This window comes from Ostrea edulis, chromosome 7 (assembly GCF_947568905.1).
Source record: "Ostrea edulis chromosome 7, xbOstEdul1.1, whole genome shotgun sequence".
NCBI lineage: Eukaryota > Metazoa > Mollusca > Bivalvia > Ostreida > Ostreidae > Ostrea > Ostrea edulis.
This window is the reverse complement of record NC_079170.1, coordinates 10,401,232-10,423,208: the sequence shown is the minus strand read 5'-3', so window position 1 is coordinate 10,423,208 and position 21,977 is coordinate 10,401,232. Positions and strand designations below refer to the sequence as shown.

At 34.7% G+C, this 21,977-nt stretch overlaps 1 protein-coding gene across 8 annotated transcripts; it reads left to right on the top strand.

The window, feature by feature from the left end:
- Positions 1-1,296: 1,296 nt before the first annotated feature.
- LOC125655291 (uncharacterized) lies at positions 1,297-21,705 on the top strand. 8 transcript variants are annotated; one of them, XM_056143263.1, is made up of 8 exons: positions 1,300-1,403; positions 9,147-9,307; positions 11,260-11,300; positions 12,259-12,279; positions 13,261-13,520; positions 14,513-14,648; positions 15,488-15,685; positions 16,641-21,705. In XM_056143263.1, the coding sequence occupies exons 5-8, from the start codon at positions 13,266-13,268 to the stop codon at positions 16,748-16,750; spliced, it is 699 nt and encodes a 232-aa protein (XP_055999238.1). In that variant the 5' UTR covers positions 1,300-1,403; positions 9,147-9,307; positions 11,260-11,300; positions 12,259-12,279; positions 13,261-13,265; the 3' UTR covers positions 16,751-21,705. The 8 variants fall into 8 exon arrangements, with proteins under 8 accessions (XP_048741483.2, XP_048741486.2, XP_055999238.1 ...); XM_048885526.2 differs by lacking the exon at positions 11,260-11,300 and having other exon boundaries at positions 1,297-1,403; XM_056143262.1 differs by lacking the exon at positions 12,259-12,279.
- The last annotated feature ends 272 nt before the right edge of the window (positions 21,706-21,977 follow it).

Genomic DNA, 21,977 nt, shown 5'->3' with positions numbered 1-21,977 from the left:
TATAACGTCTACATACGTTCATTTTGCTCTTTTGTGGGCGTTTGTAATTATAAAAAAAAAATTCAAACGGGGGAGGGGGCGCCCGGCGCACCGGCGCTGGATCCGCATTTGAGCATGATAATGTCCATTCAATCAAATCTAAAATCCTTTTTGAATTTAAAATCATTAACATCATATCGAATATCACTTAAATGTACATTATATACAGTATAATACACATGAACGTGTAGTGGACGAATGAGGATATATTTTGTTATCAGTAAAATTTACCATATTCATTTGTCCAAAACAACGGAAGAAAATCGTAAAACGAATGTAAATCAGTCCGAGTACACACAGTGAATTGGCATCATAAAACACTTTAGAAAATGATCTTGTAAATTATTTTGGGTTTGGAAATTGACAAGAAACTCTATGCACAAAAAAATAAGTGATTTCATTGGTAAAACCCAGATGCTTTAGAATGCTTCACCCCAATAGGATTTTGTCCTGGACCCACTGGGGCCTCAAGGTGGTCCTGGACCCCTTGCCATACTTTGGGTACACTTCATTTTCTTTCTGGCTACGCCCCTGAAAATAAAAAAGGGTCTAAATCGGGAAGTATTGCCAACAGCCTCGAGTTTTACCACCACCGTGACCAAATATAAGGGACGACTCTCCTGGGTTTCCTTTGAATCGCTTTAAAAAAAATGTAATGAACTACACAATATTACTAGTTCGGACCAAGACCCCCCCCCCCCCCCCCCCCCCTTACGTCGCCTGTCCCGTGTAACCGGAATGATGGAGAAGTCTACCAGACTTAATTTAGCAAGTTTTATCTTATTTATTATCATATTTTATTTTTGTTTATCAATAGCTGGTTTAAGTTGTTTGAATATATTGCGGTCCCTGACTCAACTTCTAAACATAGACCACTCTTTAAAAATGTCCTGTGTTCGGTAAAATATGAGAGAAATGTAATACACAGAGCATATCAATGTCTCTGGTTTTAGGGTGAGCTTCACATGGATAACCAAAAGAAAAAAGAAAGAAAAAATGTACCAAATATGGCAGTATTGTAAATTTATATGGCCACTGAGTCGATTCCCATCAGTATGATTTCGCTACACCCCTCCCCCCTTCCCCCGTCTGCTTTCAAATTTCAAACGCTACACGGATACACTCACTATATCTGAGAGAGAGAGAGAGAGAGAGAGAGAGAGAGAGAGAGAGAGAGAGAGAGAGAGAATTGACTTGTCCCTTTCCGGAACTATTGTTTCCAACTCGTGGAATGTTTTGTTTTTAGTTTTGTTCCAGAGCGACACCTATTGGCAGATAATATTGATGCGGATGCTGGAGACTGAAGAAAAAGAACGAGAGAAACTTTTCGTATCCATTTGTCTGTCACTGACACTATCCTACAGGTAGACTCTCAATTAAAACAAATTTTGAAAAAAATATTTGATGATAATGTTGGTCATACTGGTCGGGTAATAAAAGTAGGCAAATATGGTTGATAACTAATGTTATAAACATACCCCCAATGTAAAGCACACCGTCAATCTAGTTTAATAAAGTTAATTCATTTTTAGATAATATGTTGACGAAGCTACATTTACATGAGCGGATCCAGAAATTTTCCCTATACTTTTTGTAGGGTCCAATCTACACTTTACAACTTCCAAGTGCACGAAAATTAATTGGCAAACATATAACGATACATATATTTTCTTCCAAAATCAAAGGGGGGGGGGGGGGGGGGGGAGTTGAATCCTTAAATCCATCCCATATATGCCTTACACAGGCTCTACCAATGGAATAAGAATGCCTGATTTAAAGGTAATTCAAAAATGGGTGCATTACACATTACACCCCATTACTTAAAAAAAAATTGTAATGATTACAATGCATTACCATTACACATTACCTTTACCCCAGGTCTGGAACAGAATCCTAATCATCTTTACACAATGATTTAGTATTTCAACATTTGCATACAAAAATATACTAACATGTTTTAGCCACCTTTAGGCCAATTTAGAATAAAATAAAAGATGGTACTCTACTAATTAAGTTGAATTGGCCTTATTGTTGTTGTGAAGATACATTGGGGTCTGATCCATATACAAACCTTGAATTAATCAATTTAATCATGTTCATTAAGCTTACAATTATATATATTTACAATTATATGTAGACATTAAGTACAATAATGAATAGTAAATGGCATGGGTGAATTTCATATTGTACAGTACATGTATGTTAACCTAACCCACCATGACATTACCCATATATCATCTTGCCCCGGCTATGATTGATTTTAACATTTTGTTATACAATTAGACCTAATGTGGTGCACTGGATTGTGTAGGAGACCACAAGACTAAGATGGAATTGAAGTAGTCTACATATTAAGTTTGTAATCTGAGATCAAGGAGATCTTCTCTAGAGTGTTGTAAAATCGTTCCACTGGAATATACTTTCAGTCTGTTGCATTCCTTGGAAGACCTTAGCCATTAAGTTGCCCCTAGACCCATTACTGATAATCGTCCTTTTACCTTTCAGTTTTTGTGTCAATTGTCTTTTTAAGTTCCTTGTTTCTTAGATCATTTAGATAAGATTTTCCTTGCTGTATAGATCAATATCATGGTTTTTTTTTTTTTTATCTCACTGTCGCACGTTATAGTTCCCTAACAGTTTAAACTGAAGGAAGTTTCCTCTTTTTATCATTCAGTCGGAATGACCCCACAGCATTTTCTGCACTTGCTTTGATATTTATAAAACCTGTTGTGCACATAGCTTCCTACTGAAAAGAACGTACTACATATCAAGTTCAATTATAACCATGATTGACCTACTTTTAGTACTGTAGGTTCTTCCTCAAGTTTTCATAAAGGCCTAAAATTCATTTTCCACTCTTTTATTTCATTTTGGTTAATCTGGTATTTGTGTGCTCTATTACTATTGATTTCCTTGAATAAGTTTAAACGGGGGCGCTATACTTTATTGATGGGAAACCATATTCATAATCAATTATTGGAAATAATCAAAAGATCATAATCAATTAATGATTAAATCAATATCAAAGATTCGTTTTAAAAAAATCCATTCATTTTTTAAATGAAATAACAGTTGTATGTTGTATGCTTCATAGCCAACTCTAACAATAGTATGCATCTCTCTTGAATGTTGTGCAACAGGTAAGGATCACTGCATGGCACTGTGAATCTGACCCTATTGATTAGAATTGAGAGAATGTGTTGCACATAATTGAACATGATTGAATACACCAAAAACACAATTGATAAAATATTAGAATCAGAGGGCTTTTTATTAGCTAAGCTTTTTAATTATTGGTGATGATTGGAACATCATTAGTGTAGTATACCTATTAGATTTTCATTTTTCTGCCCCTAGTAATGAAGTTTTGTTTTTTTGTCTGTCCATCTCCTTGTATTTGTGGGAAACTATTTTTAAATGGCTCATGTCGTATTATCTTTTGAACAGTAAATCGAAGGTTTTCATTTTTATTAGTAGCAAGGTCTATTGAATGCAGATGTCACATTTGATGACCCTGCAGCCTTGACCTTTGACACACCTTTGAAACTTTGAAATACAGAGAATAAATTTTGAACTTTACGATAGAGGATATACATGTACTAGGTATTTAATGGGCATACTCTTAACTACTCTCTGTGGTAAGACTTTTAAGATGGTGTCATGAATTCAGTATGGACTTAAACTGGGGAATTTGTCAATAAAATTGATCAATACTAGCTTTCAGTCTAATGCAACAGTGCCTGATTTTGACCCATTTTTCAAAATCTTTAACACTGCTTTTAAATTAAAAAAACCAAAAACACAATAATGAGGGATTTGGAATTACTTTGGGCAATTTGGGTAAAACTTTAAATTTGAAAAATGGTAAAGAATATATGTTTGATCACTTTCGACCTTGAGACAGTTTGCCTTAGACTAATTTTTCCAAACTTTCACGTTGCTCTGAACTTTTGAAATTCAAATGAGAGGGATTTATATGTAATGCCATTATGGATGTAATCCTCTTGACAAAAATTCTCTTACTCTTCTGTGTTTGATGACCCCGCAACCTTGACTCAATTAATTCAGATATACTCCGCAACCTTAATTGACTCAAATTATTTAGATATACAGGTAACTCTCGAATTATCGCCACTCAATTCATCGCCATTTTCGTTATAATGCCGCATTTTTCTAGGAACATTTTTCCTGTTACTTAAAACTCTCGTTAAAACGCCAAATTCGCTATCGCCATTTGCCACAGTGTTTTCATTACAAAAGTCCATTTCAACGTGTTAATTATCTCGATAAACCGCCATGGGTGTACGTGGTCAGTGAAGCAGTAAATTGGTCATTATCGATCTCCGGCGTACACCTGGACAGAAGGATCCCAGTAATTGCTGTATTGAATAAATAACTCGAGATGAACTGAAACACATTTCAATTTAGCTATGGCTTCGCCACGAAAGAGGCGACATCTTAGCAGCAAAGGATGCAATTCTTGTCAACCCTGAGTCACTGACCCAATCTCTAAAGGCTCGCCTCCCAGGACACGACACTGCAGTGCACTCAATACTGACTTAGAAAAGGCGTTGTTTATGTGGTTTACGCAAGTCAGGACAAAAAAAACCCAACATTCCTGTTACCGGAGATATGATAATTGAAAAGGGAAAACAGTATGGTGCAGAGCTAGGAATATCCAATTTCAAATATTCTGAAGGGTGGCTAACTCGTTTCAAACAACGTCATGGAATTTCTTCCAGAATTATAAGCGGTGAAAGTGCCGGAATTGATGTGAGTTTGATAACTGATGGCCGGAAAGAGGCAATAGAAGTAATGAAAAATTATGATTTGAAAGATATTTATAACAAAGACGAGACAGGATTGTTTACCGAATGATACCCGATCGCTCACTTACATAAGTATTGTAAATAGAGGAAAGATAACTCTTACATATACAAGAACGGTAACTATATTTCTTCAAGATGGCAGTAACTCAATTCATCGCCAAATTCGTTATAATGCCATAATTTCATAAGAACAAAAGGTGGCGGTTTATCGAGAGTTGACTGTACTTTAATACAGCTTGTAACATCTGAACTTCAAGTGGGCGGGGCTTATTAATATTAAGTAGATGAGATCTTAATGATATGATGCCTTTCCAATGATAACATGTTTAAATATTGAAAATTTTGACCAATGTAATGCATTCAATTGAACATGCCCTAGAAAATACTGGCTGTGCTACTATTACTTTGGGCATTTGTTTCACAATCTTTTATACCCTGGCAAATGAAGTTTAGGGGTTATATTGAAATCAGCATGTCTGTCTGTAGACATGATTTTGTCTGAATGTGTTCTGGGAGACAGCTTGTGGATCTTTTTGATAATTTGTAGTCTTTATTGACCACATAAAGATGTGCACCTGATATTTTCATCAAGATCTGACAATTTACAGGTATTTTTCAATTTTATGGACTTTATCATTTTGTTATAGATTTTGTAATAGAGACTACTTCACAAGTTTAGGAGGGGGTATATTGGAATAATCGCCTCTGATGGTCTGTCTGTTTAGGAGGGGGTATATTGGAATAATCGCCTCTGATGGTCTGTCTGTTTAGGAGGGGGGTATATTGGAATAATCGCCTCTGATGGTCTGTCTGTTTAGGAGGGGGTATAATTGGAATAATTGCCTCTGATGGTCTGTCTGTTTGTGGTGGGTATTAATCCTATTTAGACAGTTTAAGTTGAATTTATTATGAAATGTTTAATTTTAATTATTATTACTCCAAAATGCAAATGTACATTTATAACAGATCCTCTGTGTGGTTCTGAGGTCGATATCACTTACCATTGGTCCATATAACCACGTATTGTGTGTAAATTGAAATCCGGCAATATAACATTTATCACAGGATTTTATCCCCTGTTTTCATTAAAGTAAAGGACATTTTGAAAACCTCATTTGTCAATCTGACAGTATTCCATGGGCATGATAGATATCACATGTGCATTACATCAATACAGACATGATAGATATCACATGTGCATTACATCGATACAAAAATAGCCCTCTCCTTGTGAGAGATATGGAAAAAAATACCAGAGAAAGTAATCAATATTTTGAAATGAAATTTGAAAATTGTTTGGAACAGAATTCATTTGCTTGATTTATATTAATGTTGTAATTCTCACAATTAAGGTCATCAGATCAAGATGAAAGTCATTTGATTCAGAAGAAAAAGTAATATACAGTATTTAATATTTACAGAAATTTTCAAATGTTTCTGCACTTGATCATGTTGATATCTATAGAAATTGTTACTTTGTAATGAAAGCTATTTTCTTATGAACGCTCTGCAGTTGTGCTTATGAATCCTGATGAATATGGTATGTCTTTTGTAATGTCTGGGAATTCCGACAGAAATGAAAGTATAATGTAAATTTAAAAAATAAATTTCATTTTTTGAAAATACATGAGGGTATGAATTGTGATGCTTCATGCTAGCATACTTTCCATGAAGCTCGCTAACACGGTTATTATGTATGCATACCCTCGTGCATTTTCAAAACTGGAATTTAATTACTTCTTAAATACATATTTTTAGATCCTGTGTTTTAAATATTTAACAAAGGAATTGTGGTTTAGCTTCCTCTTCCAGAATGATGTGCTTGGTTGATGAACTTAATATATGTGTAATTGCTGTTAGATTTATCCCACCTTTTTTTTTTTTTTTGCATTCACACATATTCCACTGATTAAATATGACAGCAGTTGAGACATATATTAGCTAGTACTCGGTGCATCGGATATGTAGTCAGACAATCCCAGTAGAACTAACATTAGTAAGTCCAACAGATGCTAAAAGACAGTGTGTAACAGGAGAAATCCTACCTAACGAGAGCAGCTCCTGGTACTTGTTGATCCTTATGTATGTATATGTATCTGTGTATTGACCCATTAATTGATCTGGAGATCGTGTTGATGCCCTTAATTCATGGGCTGCAGGGAAAGGCTCTGACATTTTTCAGCAGTTCATTGATTGATGGTGTTGAGTGGTAAACTGTGTTGAGCTATTGATTTAGAAGGTTGTTCTGATACTGTGGCTAGAACAATTCTCTCCCAGCTTTTAGTGTGACTCATGGAGAGGTTTTAATTTGCTTATAGAACTATACTTTGATTGGTAAGTACTATGTGTATATTATGATGGAAATAGTATTTGTTTCAGCTTAGTGTGTAAACTAGATGTGTACTAATATGGCAAGCCTTGGTTGCATATAAGACTGAAAATCACAATACAATTATTTTAAAGAAAAAGTCAGTGTCCTTTTATTTTACTTGTAATGGGCATCTACATGTATCAAAAGTGTGAAACAGGGAAGTGGATTCCGTTAAAAGCCTGGCAATGACTCCTCACCTACTAAACTGGTACTTGACAATTTTTGCATGCACCGATCAGCTTTATGTGTGTTTTAGATCTCTATGGGTAACACCTGATAAATGGGTATTTAAATTCCACATGGGATGTGATGGTTTTATGGAGATCTCTATGGTTAAGGCTGTCCCAATAGAAGTACCCCACATGTAAATGCTCTTTGGAATATACCATTGACATTGTACTTATTGAAAACTTACACAACTTGTAGAAATTTGATAATATTGTCCGTACTGTCTCTATTTGACGACCAAGCTTAAAATTCTACTGATAAATGGACAATTTTAATTAGGTTCAGATGAAATATGCAGTTTTACTACAAATTCATATGCACATTTCATGTGTGAGAATCTGTGCTACAATTGTAAGAATGAAAGAAATATGTGTATGACATGTAACATGATATGTTGTCCTTTTGTGAGTTTCCCTTACATTGATACATATGTTGTCAATTGAGTCTCGTAAATATTGGCATTTTGATATTGGATATATGCTCTGCAGTAATTTACTGGGGAAATGATTTTGATTTTTTTTAATAAGGGCTAGTGAATTTTGATTAGCCTCTTTGCTGTGTGTATATATATATATATATATATATATAGAGAGAGAGAGAGAGAGAGAGAGAGAGAGAGAGAGAGAGAGAGATATGTTTATGTTGAAGATTATGGATTTTTTGGCTGAATTAACACACATTTTATGTATTTTGAATAAAAGTCAACAAACATCTGTTGTGTATTATTCATTGAGATCCCAGGATACCAGTCCACAGGTGATGGGAAGGCAGCAGATTGTTTCCTGAGAATAATGGCTTCCATATTGTTTAATATCAGCTCTCATTTAATTTAAGTTTTCTGTGAATAATGATTTCCATATTGTTTAATATCCGCTCTCATTTAATTTAAGTTTTCTGTGAATAATGATTTCCATATTGTTTAATATCAGCTCTCATTTAATTTAAGTTTTCTGTGAATAATGATTTCCATATTGTTTAATATCAGCTCTCATTTAATTTAAGTTTTCTGTGAATAATGGCTTCCATATTGTTTAATATCAGTTCTTATTTTATTTAAGTTTCCCGAGAACAATGGCTTCCATATTGTTTAATATCAGCTCTCATTTAATTTAAGTTTCCTGAGAATAATGGCTTTCATATTGTTTAATATCAGCTCTCATTTAATTTAAGTTCCCTGAGAATAATGGCTTCCATATTGTTTAATATCAGTTCTCATTTAATTTAAGGTTTCTGTGAATAATGATTTCCATATTGTTTAATATCAGCTCTCATTTATTTTAAGTTTCCTGAGAATAATGATTTCCATATTTTGTTTAATATCAGCTCTCATTTAAAAAGCTTTTTCTTGTAATTCAAGTCGGTAGAATACCAATAAATCAAGGAGGATGCACTGCCTATCATTTCGTTTCAGATCATTCACACATAAACTTCCATTGTGGTTATGATTCCCTTTGACTAGTTAAGTGGATCTTAATTCAGTAAGGCTCTCCCAATTCTACTGCGATATGGTGAATTCAAAAACTGAAGTATAAATCTTTCATTTGTACGAGTTGTCACATGAACCCACATCATTTTGCCTCACTCTTGCATTTTAGTTATGAATTATTACTGATAAATACACTATTGAATGTATGACATAGTTATCTGAGCACTTTGACTGTTGTTTGTGTGTATTGTAGGAGACACCCGTGTGTGATGAGGCGAGTCCATTGATGAACCACTGAGGACGGGGAATACCCAGGGAACAGGATGGGACCCACCCCCACCTCGCTTCACCCTCTGATTATCCTGATAACCACCATCACAGCTGTAGACGGTGGAGCCATGAACGACCAGAAATGTATTACAAATTCACAAAATGTCTCGTGTGATGTTGTGCCGTGTTAGTTTGAGTAACGTTCGTATTAGCCGATTCATGTTGGATTTCATTTGACAAAGTTTTGTATTGATTTGGGGAAACCTGCTATTGACGAGGGTTTTATAGAGTTTTATAGTACGTGTAATACATCATGTTGTGTGCGGGCCTGTTAACACTGTCATTTCTTTGCTGCCAAGGTCTGTGTGATGTGAAAAATTCATGAATTGAGAATTGAAATCTACAAGTAAAGTGCTCATCAGAGCTTGATCAGCCTTTTCCAATTCCATGTGATAAATTAAATGTACATGGTTTCTGTGTAGCTGTCTATGAATCTGTCTGGACATTTTCAATGACTTCACCGGAATTATCATAGCTAAATTATCATGGGGGGGGGGATTCAGTCAAACTTTTAGACCATGCATGTGAGGCCAAAATAATTATTGTTGTGTTTCTATCATCAAAGACAAAGTCAGGGTAGGCTACTAAGATAAAAATAAACTATATTTTTTTCTATATTTTTCCCCTTGCAGGTATATCAAAATATTGAACATGAGGAGCTCATATTCTTAGTTCCATGATATCACTTATTAAACATGAATATATTATATGCTTTAATATTAAATACCTCAGAAGTATAAATACAAGTGTCAATTCCAAAATAATGTTTATTTAATGATCTCTTCTGCGACATTCTGACATTCTCTCTAGAATAGTTTTTCCATCTCCGCGATATGAAGAGCTTTTGTATGATATCCAAAATAGGTGGAAAATTTATATATAATTGTAGTGTAATATTACCATATTTTATATATCGGCCTGGGTAGCTCAGCTAGTGGTCGGGTTATCTTAACTAGTAATTGTTAGTGGAGCTCCGGGTTCAATACCTGTCTGTTCAATGATTTTTCTCTCCTTTGCTACAGTAATGTCCATTTATACAATTAACTGTAATACATTGTACTTAAAAAAGCTGAAATACGTAAGAGCTGACTTTATTATTTTTACTTGCAACAACCAAGAACAATCCAAATATGCTAACTCTAAAACAGACATGGCTATATACCACAATTGATTTGTACTGGAAATTTCATAAAAAATTATATACGTCATGTACATCCTTAAACAAATTGTTAAAAACAATTGTAGGGTAGGGGTATAATTAAGAGGTCAGTCGGGTTACCAGAAACACAGAAACTTATCTTTTATGCCTAATGTATTGGTACTTTTGTAAACGATGGTCCTATCTCAAGGTTACAGCACCTCAGTACGTAAAATGTATCTTTGGTGTTTGAAAAAGAGTAGGCTCACTGGGGGCGTTGTAAAACCCCTACAATCAACCAATCGAAGAGAAGGTGGTAAAAACAAATTAGAAAAATTAGGGTGGGGCTGTTGGAGGTTTTTTCTGGATCCACTGGACTAGGAACAACGAACGTTTCACAGTCTATTAAGCTGCATTATGTTGTAAAGATTTGGTGAAGATGGGTGTCACTCGGTACTTAGAAATAGTGTAAGAGTATGCTCTGTTTTTATTTTCTATCCAGAATGAGGAGTCTACAAGTATTCTCATGTAGTGTAGATCCAAATCGTGATTCCCTAGAGCCAAGATTGGCCTCAATGAGAGTCAACGTATACAAATGTAAATATTCTAAAGAACAGGCAGGCTCAAATGCAATTGTATGCCTAATCAATGCATGCAAAATGTTCAAATCATGTCGACTGGATCAACAATGAAGTTTATATCAAGGAGCATATAGATCAATTCTTTTATCATCTTAATTATAAAAAACATTTTAAAATGCATTAAACGACTTTCACAAGGACATAATTTCATTTCATCATCCTTGATTTGTGTATATTTTGTTTCCCTCAGTTTTCATTACTGTTTGATTTAGTGTTGTGTAATTAATTTGCATGGCATAATTGTTTTTATTTTGTAGTTTCGTTGTAAGCTTCAGTTTTCCAGCTGTTTGATTTGTGAGTAAGTAAATACAAGTAGACCAGTTAGTATTACAATGTTACACTTTTGTTACACTATATATTTCTTTTGATTTTATGACATGTATATATTTTGATTGTGACCTTGACATTATTACATATACACAGCATGTTTAAGAACTACTAAATATTCGGACTATCAATTTGAAAGTCATTGATCGTGATATATTTTCTCAAGCAATATGTTTTAAGATATTGAATGAAATCCCTGAATTAGGTGGCCCATGTTTTCCTGTTGCATGATAAAACTGACCTGTTGTGTATATTTTTTTTCTTTTTTTCTGTCAAGCTTCAGTATTTCCCTAACAGCAAGGAAGACAACTCTTACTTGATGAATATGAAAGTCTGTGGAAACAGACCTGGGTTCTGGTTTCGTGACCCTGCATTCTGTTTTCATAATTTAGAAATATAACGAACTTCAGTAAATGAAAAAAAACATTTTTAAAGGCATTAAGGGGATATCTTTTATCTCAAAAATGACATCATAATATTTAGCAAGAACTCCAAAAAACAAATTTGTAGTATTATAATTATGAGTTATCTATAGCTGAAGCGCTTTGAAATTATAATCATTTTGACGCTTTAGCCCTTTATAAAATGTTTGTCTGGAGGACAGTATATTAAAGTGGTACCCCACTGATTGGTGGCTACACACAAACATAAGAGATGCAAAGTCAACAGGATACCAGTTTAGGCAAATATTTTGTAATTACTATAGTATCCAATGTGTTTGTAAACATTCTGAAGAACTTTTTGTCATTTTCTAGTTATGATCTTTAATTTCGTCACCTTTTTGGAACATGCAAAGTTTTACCAATATCATAGACCCTATGCCTTAACCCCCCCCCCCCCCCCCCCACCACCACCACCACCACCAAACCCACTACCCCTTTCCATTCATCTTTCTATGATTCTGTCATTTTATTTTTTTGTAATTGTAGATAATGCGCTGATTTATAATGGTATGCCTCTTTACATTGATGACTAATACAGATTCAAGTTCTATGTTCATTAACCAGATGTTTGTTAAAATTATTGAAAATTTCCAATTATACTTGCTGCTTTCTGGATTTTTCTTCAGATGTTCTTTTCGATGATAAGCAGGATTTTTTGTGTGCACCTTAATAATGATTTGCAGACTAAAGTTTCACTTTCCTGTATATTGTAGGTGAATATACAGGAAACTGAAACTCGTTCATCAGAGTTATTGCCCTTGGACTTAAAATTGTCTCGTGCAGTCAGTACTCGATTTTTTTTCCACAGAAGTTTTAAATTAATGAACAAATATTAAACATTGTGAGTGTGTCTAAGTAATTAAATAATTAGTATCTTTACAGTTCATTATAAGGTCACTCCTTTACCTTCATGTCCTAAATTAATCAATTCTCCTCGCAACGGATCCAGGAAAACAAGAGAACGAATATGATATTGTGTTTTTGCATCCTTGGATTTGGACGTCAGTGTCATGCTGATGACACATCTAGTTTTATGCATGAATGGGTATAAGATCTATATAATAAAAGCACATTTCATAACAACATATTCAATAATGACTATTCTGTTGTGAAGTGAAAGATCCACTTGTAAGTAGTAAGCTAGTCTACACATCAGATAGGCATAGCCATTTTGAATGAACATTTTGCATTTGCATGATGTATTTATCCGAAGTTATGAAATTATGGTGCATCTATTATGATATTTGCATGTAATCAGAGTTGAAACTTACTAATGGTTAAAGAATCATATAGCATTTGCTAAAGTAAATTACCGTAGTGATGGTGCATTTTGTGTGCTTGAAATTAGAATTAATATTGCAAACTATTTTTCTCCAAACAGTAAATCTTAAGTATATATTTTTATGAAAAAAAGTGGAAAAACTAAGAAAAACAACATATAACTGCGAATGATTTTCCATCATCTAAATCTGTCGTGCCGATTTACAGTGTACATGGATTCGTACGGAACCTGTCAGCAGTCTGCATTCTTCGAGGTCCAAGACGAGGAGTATGCAGTTTATTCTAAAGGAAGTGGACAGGCCTACCAGATAATGAGGTGCTCCCTGCGATTCAAGACTTACCCAGATCAACAGCTGTGTGTGAAATTTAACAGCTTCAAGATTGATGATTGCAATGTGTATCTTAAAGTGTACCAGGAACATGAACCTGTAGATTTAGCCCGGCAGCCCAGCGACGACTGTTTGTATGTAAGTATTTTATCTGTAGAAGTCGACAGGCAGCCCAGCGACGATTGTTTGTATGTAAGTATTTTATCTGTAGAAGTCGACAGGCAGCCCAGCGACGATTGTTTGTATGTAAGTATTTCATCTGTAAAAGTCGGCAGACAGCCCAGGGACGTCGACTGTTTGTATGTAAGTATTTTATCTGTAGAAGTCGACAGGCAGCCCAGCGACGACTGTATGTAAGTATTTTATCTGTAGAAGTCGACAGGAATCCTAGCGACGACAGGCAGCCCAGCGACGACTGTATGTAAGTATTTTATCTGTAGAAGTCGACAGGCAGCCCAGCAACGACTGTTTATTTGTTAGTATTTTTATACACAATGAGAAAATTCTGTGAATAAGACTGCAGGGTTCAGTTGTACAAAAGTTAGTTCAATTTAACTGACAGTTAAAGCCTAGTTAATGCTAAAATCATAAACCAAGTTTTCTGTCGGTTAGAGTTACCTAACCTTGGGTCCAGATTATTATGTGTATGCACTAAGATACTCCTGTTAATTCACAAGAAACTTTCTTCGTGAAATCAAAATCATCACTAACACTTTTTATTTATTTATCAGTAATTTATATTGGTTCAAGTCCTTCGGATAAGAACACAGGCGATTTTATGTTCTTGTAAATTGAGGCTGAACAGCAATCTCAGCAAATTAAAAACTCGCATAATACAAGAAATCTATAGCTTTATGATCTTTTGTATTATTGACCACAACAGGGTATCGACAGATTCGGTAAGGGTCCGAGATGTTTTTGTATTATTGACTACAACAGGGTATCGACAAATTCTGTAAGGGTTCAAGATCTTTTTGATTATTGACCACAACAGGGTATCGACAGATTCGGTAAGGGTCCAAGATCTTTTTGTATTATTCACCGTAACAGGGTATCGACAGATTCGGTATGGATCCGAGATCCCCAGGTTCTACTCTTTCTTTGCGTAGTGATTTGTTTTGTTTTTTCAGAGGGAGTACAGCTGTGAATCGTCCCCCCAGACTGTGTGTAGCACTGACCGTTACATGACAGTGCAGCTGTACAAAGAGAGAATTGGTGCTGAAAGATACGACTTCTCTCTGCAAGTCGTGCCAAAAACAATGCAAAGTAAGTCCTTGTTACCGGAAGGCCTCTGTTTCGTGTTATTTTACAATCAATGTTTCAGCTACTTAGTGTTTTGAAACTTGCTGTAAAATTAGATAGACCGCTTGTAAAAATTGCTAGCTCAGCCAAAGATCTACTAGCCCTGAGAAAATAACCACCAAATTTTGAATTATTTCTTTGAATTAAAGTGAATAAGTGACTAGGACTCAGTTCTCATAAATTTGATCCCTGCAGTCAGATAAATCTTTTTATAAAATGAATGAGGTGTGCCCCTTGGCTTGTTACAACTTTGTTACTGGGACAATAAGTAAATTTGATACATCTAAATTTTATTTAGCATGAGTTTTAACACATCTGGTCAGGCATCTATACAAAGAAATTTATTCGCATGGCTGATCAGGTGCACAGTTATTTTGAACACTGAGATATTTGATACTGGCAGCAGTATTTATTGCATGCATGATTGAAATTTGCTGAATTTTCTTAAGAGAGTGCTTTATAAACATTTATATCAAAACTGAGGGTGAACTAGTACATATGTTAAGTTTTAACCAACACAGATTTCAATATTGTCCTGATAGTACAGGAATAGGTTACAGTTATACAGTTCTACGGTTTTAAGATATATGAAAAGGGAGGATGGAGTGATATTTTTATTGTATCTTGGCAGCACTAACTCTTTATTAAAGATACTATAAAATGTACTTTATTAATCCGAAACATTTTCATCAGCCTCTCAGGTACATGTAAACTTTAATGTCAGAAAGACAGAGAGCTTGATTTTGATATTCCATTAAACTGCCCATCTACAATGACCCACATTGACACAGGTAACATTTCAGATGAGATCATCATGTCTTTGGGAGTGATGGTGGGAGTAATTGTTGGAGTTGTGGTAGTCATAGCGATACTAGCCATACTTCTTCTATACTGCTGCTGCAAGAAACACAGGCATCATGGGAGGGTGTTCAGAAAGAAAAAGAGCAAGCCTCGATCTGGTGCTCAGGGGAGATTACTGGAGTCGGGACCAGAACCATCAGGTAATATAAGCATTGTGTTATCTGAAGTTTGGATATTCTTCAGCTGTTGGAATAGAACTTTTCTTCAAGGGAGTTTCATTTAATCATCCCCTTGCTTGATAAGAATCATAGATTTAAGTATTCATCAATCAGAATTCAGTGTTTCATTCATATATGCGTATTTTGATTAGATTTCATAATATGCATCAACATCATAGATATTTTTTCATTGATAAAAAAGTAATATGCATTTTAATACGTGTACTAGCAAGTCATAATTAGTATATTTATGTGCTTGCATACAATGTCTAGATTACCAGATGATTAGGTTACCTGATGTATATTCAATGTACCTACATGTTAAATTTCAAGGTATTTAAGTCATTGAAATTTAATGTGCATATGTAGTATATACAGGACAGAGTCCCACTGTATTTCAACCCGGATTCTTTTTGCCCCTGGCAGGGGTGTCAACAGCACCATTTGTAACATATAGGAAAGGAGGAAATTTTTGGGATGGACTGGAAATTGAACCTGGGACACCTGCTTTACTAGTCAGGTGCTTTAACCACTTAGATACCCAGGCAGATATCCACAGTCCGTATAGCCCTATTACATTCTTCCCTCCTTTAATCGAAGACACAACCTAGATCCTTTTTGCCCCAAGAAGGACAACCAGCAGTGCAGGGGTGGTCAACGGCACCAACTGTAGTATAAGAGAGGAGAAAATGTGTGGCTGGACTGGGAATCGAACCTGGGACCCCAGTATTACTAGTCGTGCTCTAACCACTGAGCTATCCAGGCCAATTCTACGGTCCATATAGCTCTAATTATTACACATAGATATGATGATATAATGTATCCTATCAATATTAACATGTATTATGGGGTTTGTTTATCAGGTACATGAAATTAAATGATACAATAATCAACTGTAGTAAAATAATTTAAGATGGCAGTTTGTTCTCTTTTGAAGCTCCACCATTGGATGCAGAAGTGGAAATGCACCAACATATAGTGACAAACTTTGGACACTATCTCAATGAACCTCCTCCACCATACGAACCCAAGCCAGAGCCAGTTTAGCAGTGGGCACGGTGTTCACTCTCCAGTTTAGCAGTGGGCATGGTGTTCACTGTCCAGTTTAGCAGTGGGCACAGTGTTCACTGTCCAGTTTAGCAGTGGGCACAGTGTTCACTGTCCAGTTTAGCAGTGGGCATGGTGTTCACTGTCCAGTTTAGCTGTGGGCATGGTGTTCACTGTCCAGTTTAGCTGTGGGCATGGTGTTCACTGTCCAGTTTAGCAATGGGCATGGTGTTCACTGTCCAGTTTAGCTGTGGGCATGGTGTTCATTGGACGGGAAAAATTAATTGTAAATTCATTTTAGCAAATACATGTCTTCAAGTTAAATGACAAAGTAAGAAATGAAACAGGTTTATTTTTATATGACTAGAAAATCAGAGAAAGGAAGATTTTGTGCAGCAGATTGACTTTTCATATTGATATTTCTTAGGAGCAATATATTCATTTTATAAACTTTTCTAGTGATACTGGAATGATTTATGCCAGACAAATTTTGTTGCAAATTGTAAGTCTTTTCATATGTATGTGAGTCAGAGTTACGCATTATAAATGCAAGAAATGTGAGGAGATGATTCGATAGATGAAATAGCCAAACAGATAATCCATCAGGTATATGGAGGAAAATTAAATATTCTGGATATTTTGTATGTGTGCCATGATGTTAATAATGTAATGGATATTTATTGTAAGTTATTTTATATGATTATATTTCTAAAATCTTTAGAAGGGTCTGTATCAAAAAAAGATGTTGTTTTATTATCATAATGTTGTGATCCATATCGATTCTGATGCTGTATATCAAACGAGATTGCCAGGAGTTTGACATGCATGATAGTGTTGGTGTAATACATTATGTGAATCTATCATGAATCTAGAAATTGCAACCTTAATATTTGATGCCCTGTTTGTTTTATAGTGTGCATTTTAATTGTGAGGGATTTGTTTTATACAAAAGCTTAAACAGAATAATTAGTTTCTGTACACATTTGAACAGGTGCTTTGCATTTAAGCAAATTGAAAATCCAGGCAAGGTACGTGTATTGTGTATATGTGGGGTCACCCTATGTTATTACTCTCTGACAATTCATTGGTAGCCATTTACATGTTTCAATCTCTTCATTATCGATATATCACCTAATTATTGGCGTGAGGTGTTGGATTTCTGTTTTGGTAATGTGATGCTGTAGGATATTTTGTACAGGATATATCATAGGCTCTCTGGACACCTGCAACATCAATAATACCTCCATACATGTATGTTATGACCTACGAACTTTCCTTGGATAACCCTGGTATCCCCACAAATACAGCACAAATCCAAATTAATACAGCACAAATCCAAATTGATACAGCACAAATCCAAACAAATAGGACTAATCAAAACAAACACAGCACAAATCCAAATTTATACAGCACAAAGCCAAACAATTAGCACAAATCTAAATAAAAACAGCACAAATCCAATAAACAGCATATATCAATATAGCTGCAGAACTGTAGCTCTCTGAAAAAATATTATGACGGAATAGATTTCCGTCCCAGTATTTTATCAGAGAGCTACAGTTCTGCAGCTAACATCAATAGAAACAGCACAAATCCAAATAAATAAACCACAAATCCAAACAAAACAACACAAATCCAAACAAACAGCAAAAATCCAAACTAAACAAATCCAAACAAACAGCAAAAATCCAAACTAAACAACACAAATCCATGCTAACAGCACAAATTTGAACAAGTACAGCACAAATTTAAACACAGCACAAATCCAAATGAACACAGCACAAATTTAGAGAACAAACAGTAGAATTCCACACAAATAGAGCAGAAATATAAACATCCAACTTAATTCACAAATCCACACAACAAATTCCACACAACAAACTCTGCACAAATTCATACACAATCAGCACAAATCCCACAACGAACTATGCACAAATTTCAGATCACAGTTGGAAAAAAACAATCTACTCATAATGTAAAAACCACTCCAAAGGTCATCAATGGAGGGACTACTTTGTGAAGCCTGTTTTATTTTTTAATGTACAGTGTATTACACTCTTAAGATCATGTCACAGCTATGTATTTTTACTGTGGTCATAGCATCTAGCTGCCATGTTTTCCACTGAGAGAGTCTGTAGATGTACTAAATGCAGGGTATAGTTTATTCTAGTCATTGTAAATCACTGTCATGTACACATTTGTTTTGAGATCTAAGTTCGTATTTGTTTCGAGATTATTGATACTGCCATGTTTAATGTTAGCATTAATTGCGTTGTCTATGACCAGTAAATAAATTTGTTGGTCGCTTAAGTCATGCTCCTCAAACACTTGCCCAGTCGGACAATTAGTTTAATTGATATAATTTTGTTTGCGTTTTGTCTTGTTATTATTCGTGTGATACAGGGGAGTTTCTTTCTACATCTTCATGCTTTATAGACTAATTATTGAAAACACATATTAGCTAGATAGTGTAGATACAGAAAACAGATATCATTTATGGAGTATTGTTGTATTTTCATAGGTTTAAAAGCATGCTGTTAGCAAAAAATTGTTTATTTTATTTCTATTAAAACATATAATTTTTTCAATGTCTGTGTAACATATGAATGAGAATAGTCATAGGTTTAAAAGCATGCTGTTAGCAAAAAATTGCTTATTTTCTTTCTATTGAACATATAATTTTTTCAATGTCTGTGTGACATATGAATGAGAACAGTCATAGGTTTAAAAGCATGCTGTTAGCAAAAAATTGTTTATTTTATTTCTATTAAAACATAATTTTTTCAATGTCTGTGTAACATATGAATGAGAATAGTCATAGGTTTAAAAGCATGCTGTTAGCAAAAAATTGTTTATTTTATTTCTATTAAAACATAATTTTTTCAATGTCTGTGTGACATATGAATGAGAATAGTCATAGGTTTAAAAGCATGCTGTTAGCAAAAAATTGTTTATTTTCTTTCTATTGAACATATAATTTTTTCAATGTCTGTGTGACATATGAATGAGAATAGTCATAGGTTTTGTTGAAAGGGAAGAAGAAAAGGTGATGGAGGGTGTTAGAAAGAGAGAAAAGGGAGCTGGGTCCTGATGCTTGATGGACTTTCTGTTGTAAATGCAATGTTTCGATCCATTCTATAGATACATTTACTTTTTTCTTATCAGCACGTATCACAGATTATAGAGAATATACGCATGGGAAAGCACACCCACTCCATCTCTTTCCTTCAGCCCTGCAGCGAAATGTTACGGCCACTTTCTCAGTATTTTTGCATTTTCTGCTTTATTTCTCTAATAGCATTCAAAACAACATGTATTGGCATTAAAAACTATGTAGTGTCAAAATGCTTGTCTGACAAGAATTAGTGAACTTTGTTAACCTTTTGTAGATTTGTAAGGGATTGATCAGAACACTAACCTTCACTATATCGGTTCGGAATATTTCAGTTCAGAAAGAGGAGTATGTAGACAGATACAGGAGTATTCATGTGCTGCCTATCACGATAATGATGTGTAATTGAATAATGGCTAGTGAATATTTTTATCACGATAATGATGTGTAATTGAATAATGGCTAGTGAATATTTTTATATGTAACAAATTTTTATGAGTAACTATTCTATTCCAGTGTGATTGTACGACATATTTATAAAGTGGCTTACTGGCTTCCTGCACAGGAGTTCAAAGATTCTATGATTGCTTCACTCTTATATATAGCACCAAGTTTAAATATTGCATCCCATAATGCAGTTGAAGCGACTAGGTTTGTTTCACATAAGTTTATTTCTGAATATATTTATAATGTTTTCGCCTTTGATATCTTTACAAACTGTAACGATAGCCATTTTCTCATGAATGTACTGTAAACAATGCGCGTATGAATCTTTGATGATATAGTACGTCTATTTTAACGGCTGGGAATTCCGACAGAAATGAAAATAGAATGTAAATGTTAGAAATGAATTTCACTTTTGAAAATGCATGTGGGTATAAACTGCGACGCTTCACGCCAGCGTACTTTATGAAGTGTGTTGGCTAACATGGTTCATGAAGTGTGTTGGCTAACGTGGTTCATGAAGTGTGTTGGCTAACGTGGTTCATGTAGTGTATTGGCTAACGTGGTTCATGAAGTGTGTTGGCTAACGTAGTTCATGAAGTGTGTTGGCTAACGTGGTTCATGAAGTGTGTTGGCTAACGTGGTTCATGTAGCATGCTGGCATGCATCACAGTCCATACATCTATGTATCTTTAAAAATAAAATTTATTTCTTTGATAAACTTTTTCTCTGTGTGTGCATTTCATGGGTACTTGAGACTGGTGTTGCACCTTGTACTAAAAACATAATTATTCACTTTTTAAAAATATTCTACGTCTGGAATAGATTTTTATATTAGATACTGAGGAATCGTCATTATTCAGGGGGGATTGGAGTTTGTGGGTCACTCTTATTCACGAATTTGTGTCCACGACCATTTTTAAAATCAAATTGAGTCATCTCTCCCAGTGACATTGTATGACTTACCCACGAAATTGCGTCCCCACGAACCAGCAAAATTTTGCTTACCCACAAACATTGCCCCTCCCCCCCCTCCACCCCCCCAATGAATTAGAATGATTCCACGGTACATTTGCATGTTCATGTGTAACAAGGTTCACAAATGTTCGCATATCATTGCCTTCTGAACAGTTTCTTTATATTTCTTGTATTTATGGAAATTGTTAGAATTAATTTATTTATGAATGTGACAGATACGTCATTCAAGTTTAAGTTTGTATTAGTTTTGCCAAATTAGGTTGCTATGGAAATCAGTTACGTTTGTCATATTTATTAGTTTATTTATAGTGTCAACTTACAAGACCTAAATGTGATGATGTGTTTGTTAATTGATTTAGATTTTATAATTATATGTGCTTGGAAGTGCTCTTAATGTGGATATAAAACAATGACCCATGTTGTCCTCTGTTGTTAATTGAAGAGAAGTCATTTAACTTTTATAAATTGCAGGGCATCCTCAGTGTCCTCAAGAGGTATTGCTGATTAGAGTGATCGGATTTGTAGAACGATTGCATACCAAAGCTTCTGTACAGCTACAAAATTGTAGTATATTAAGATACTTTAAAGATGATGGACGTAAAACGATTTGGAGATCATGAAACCTACACATGTTCATAGATAATATATAGCGTACATAAAAAAAAAGCCGGTCACACACTGATCAGTTTGCCC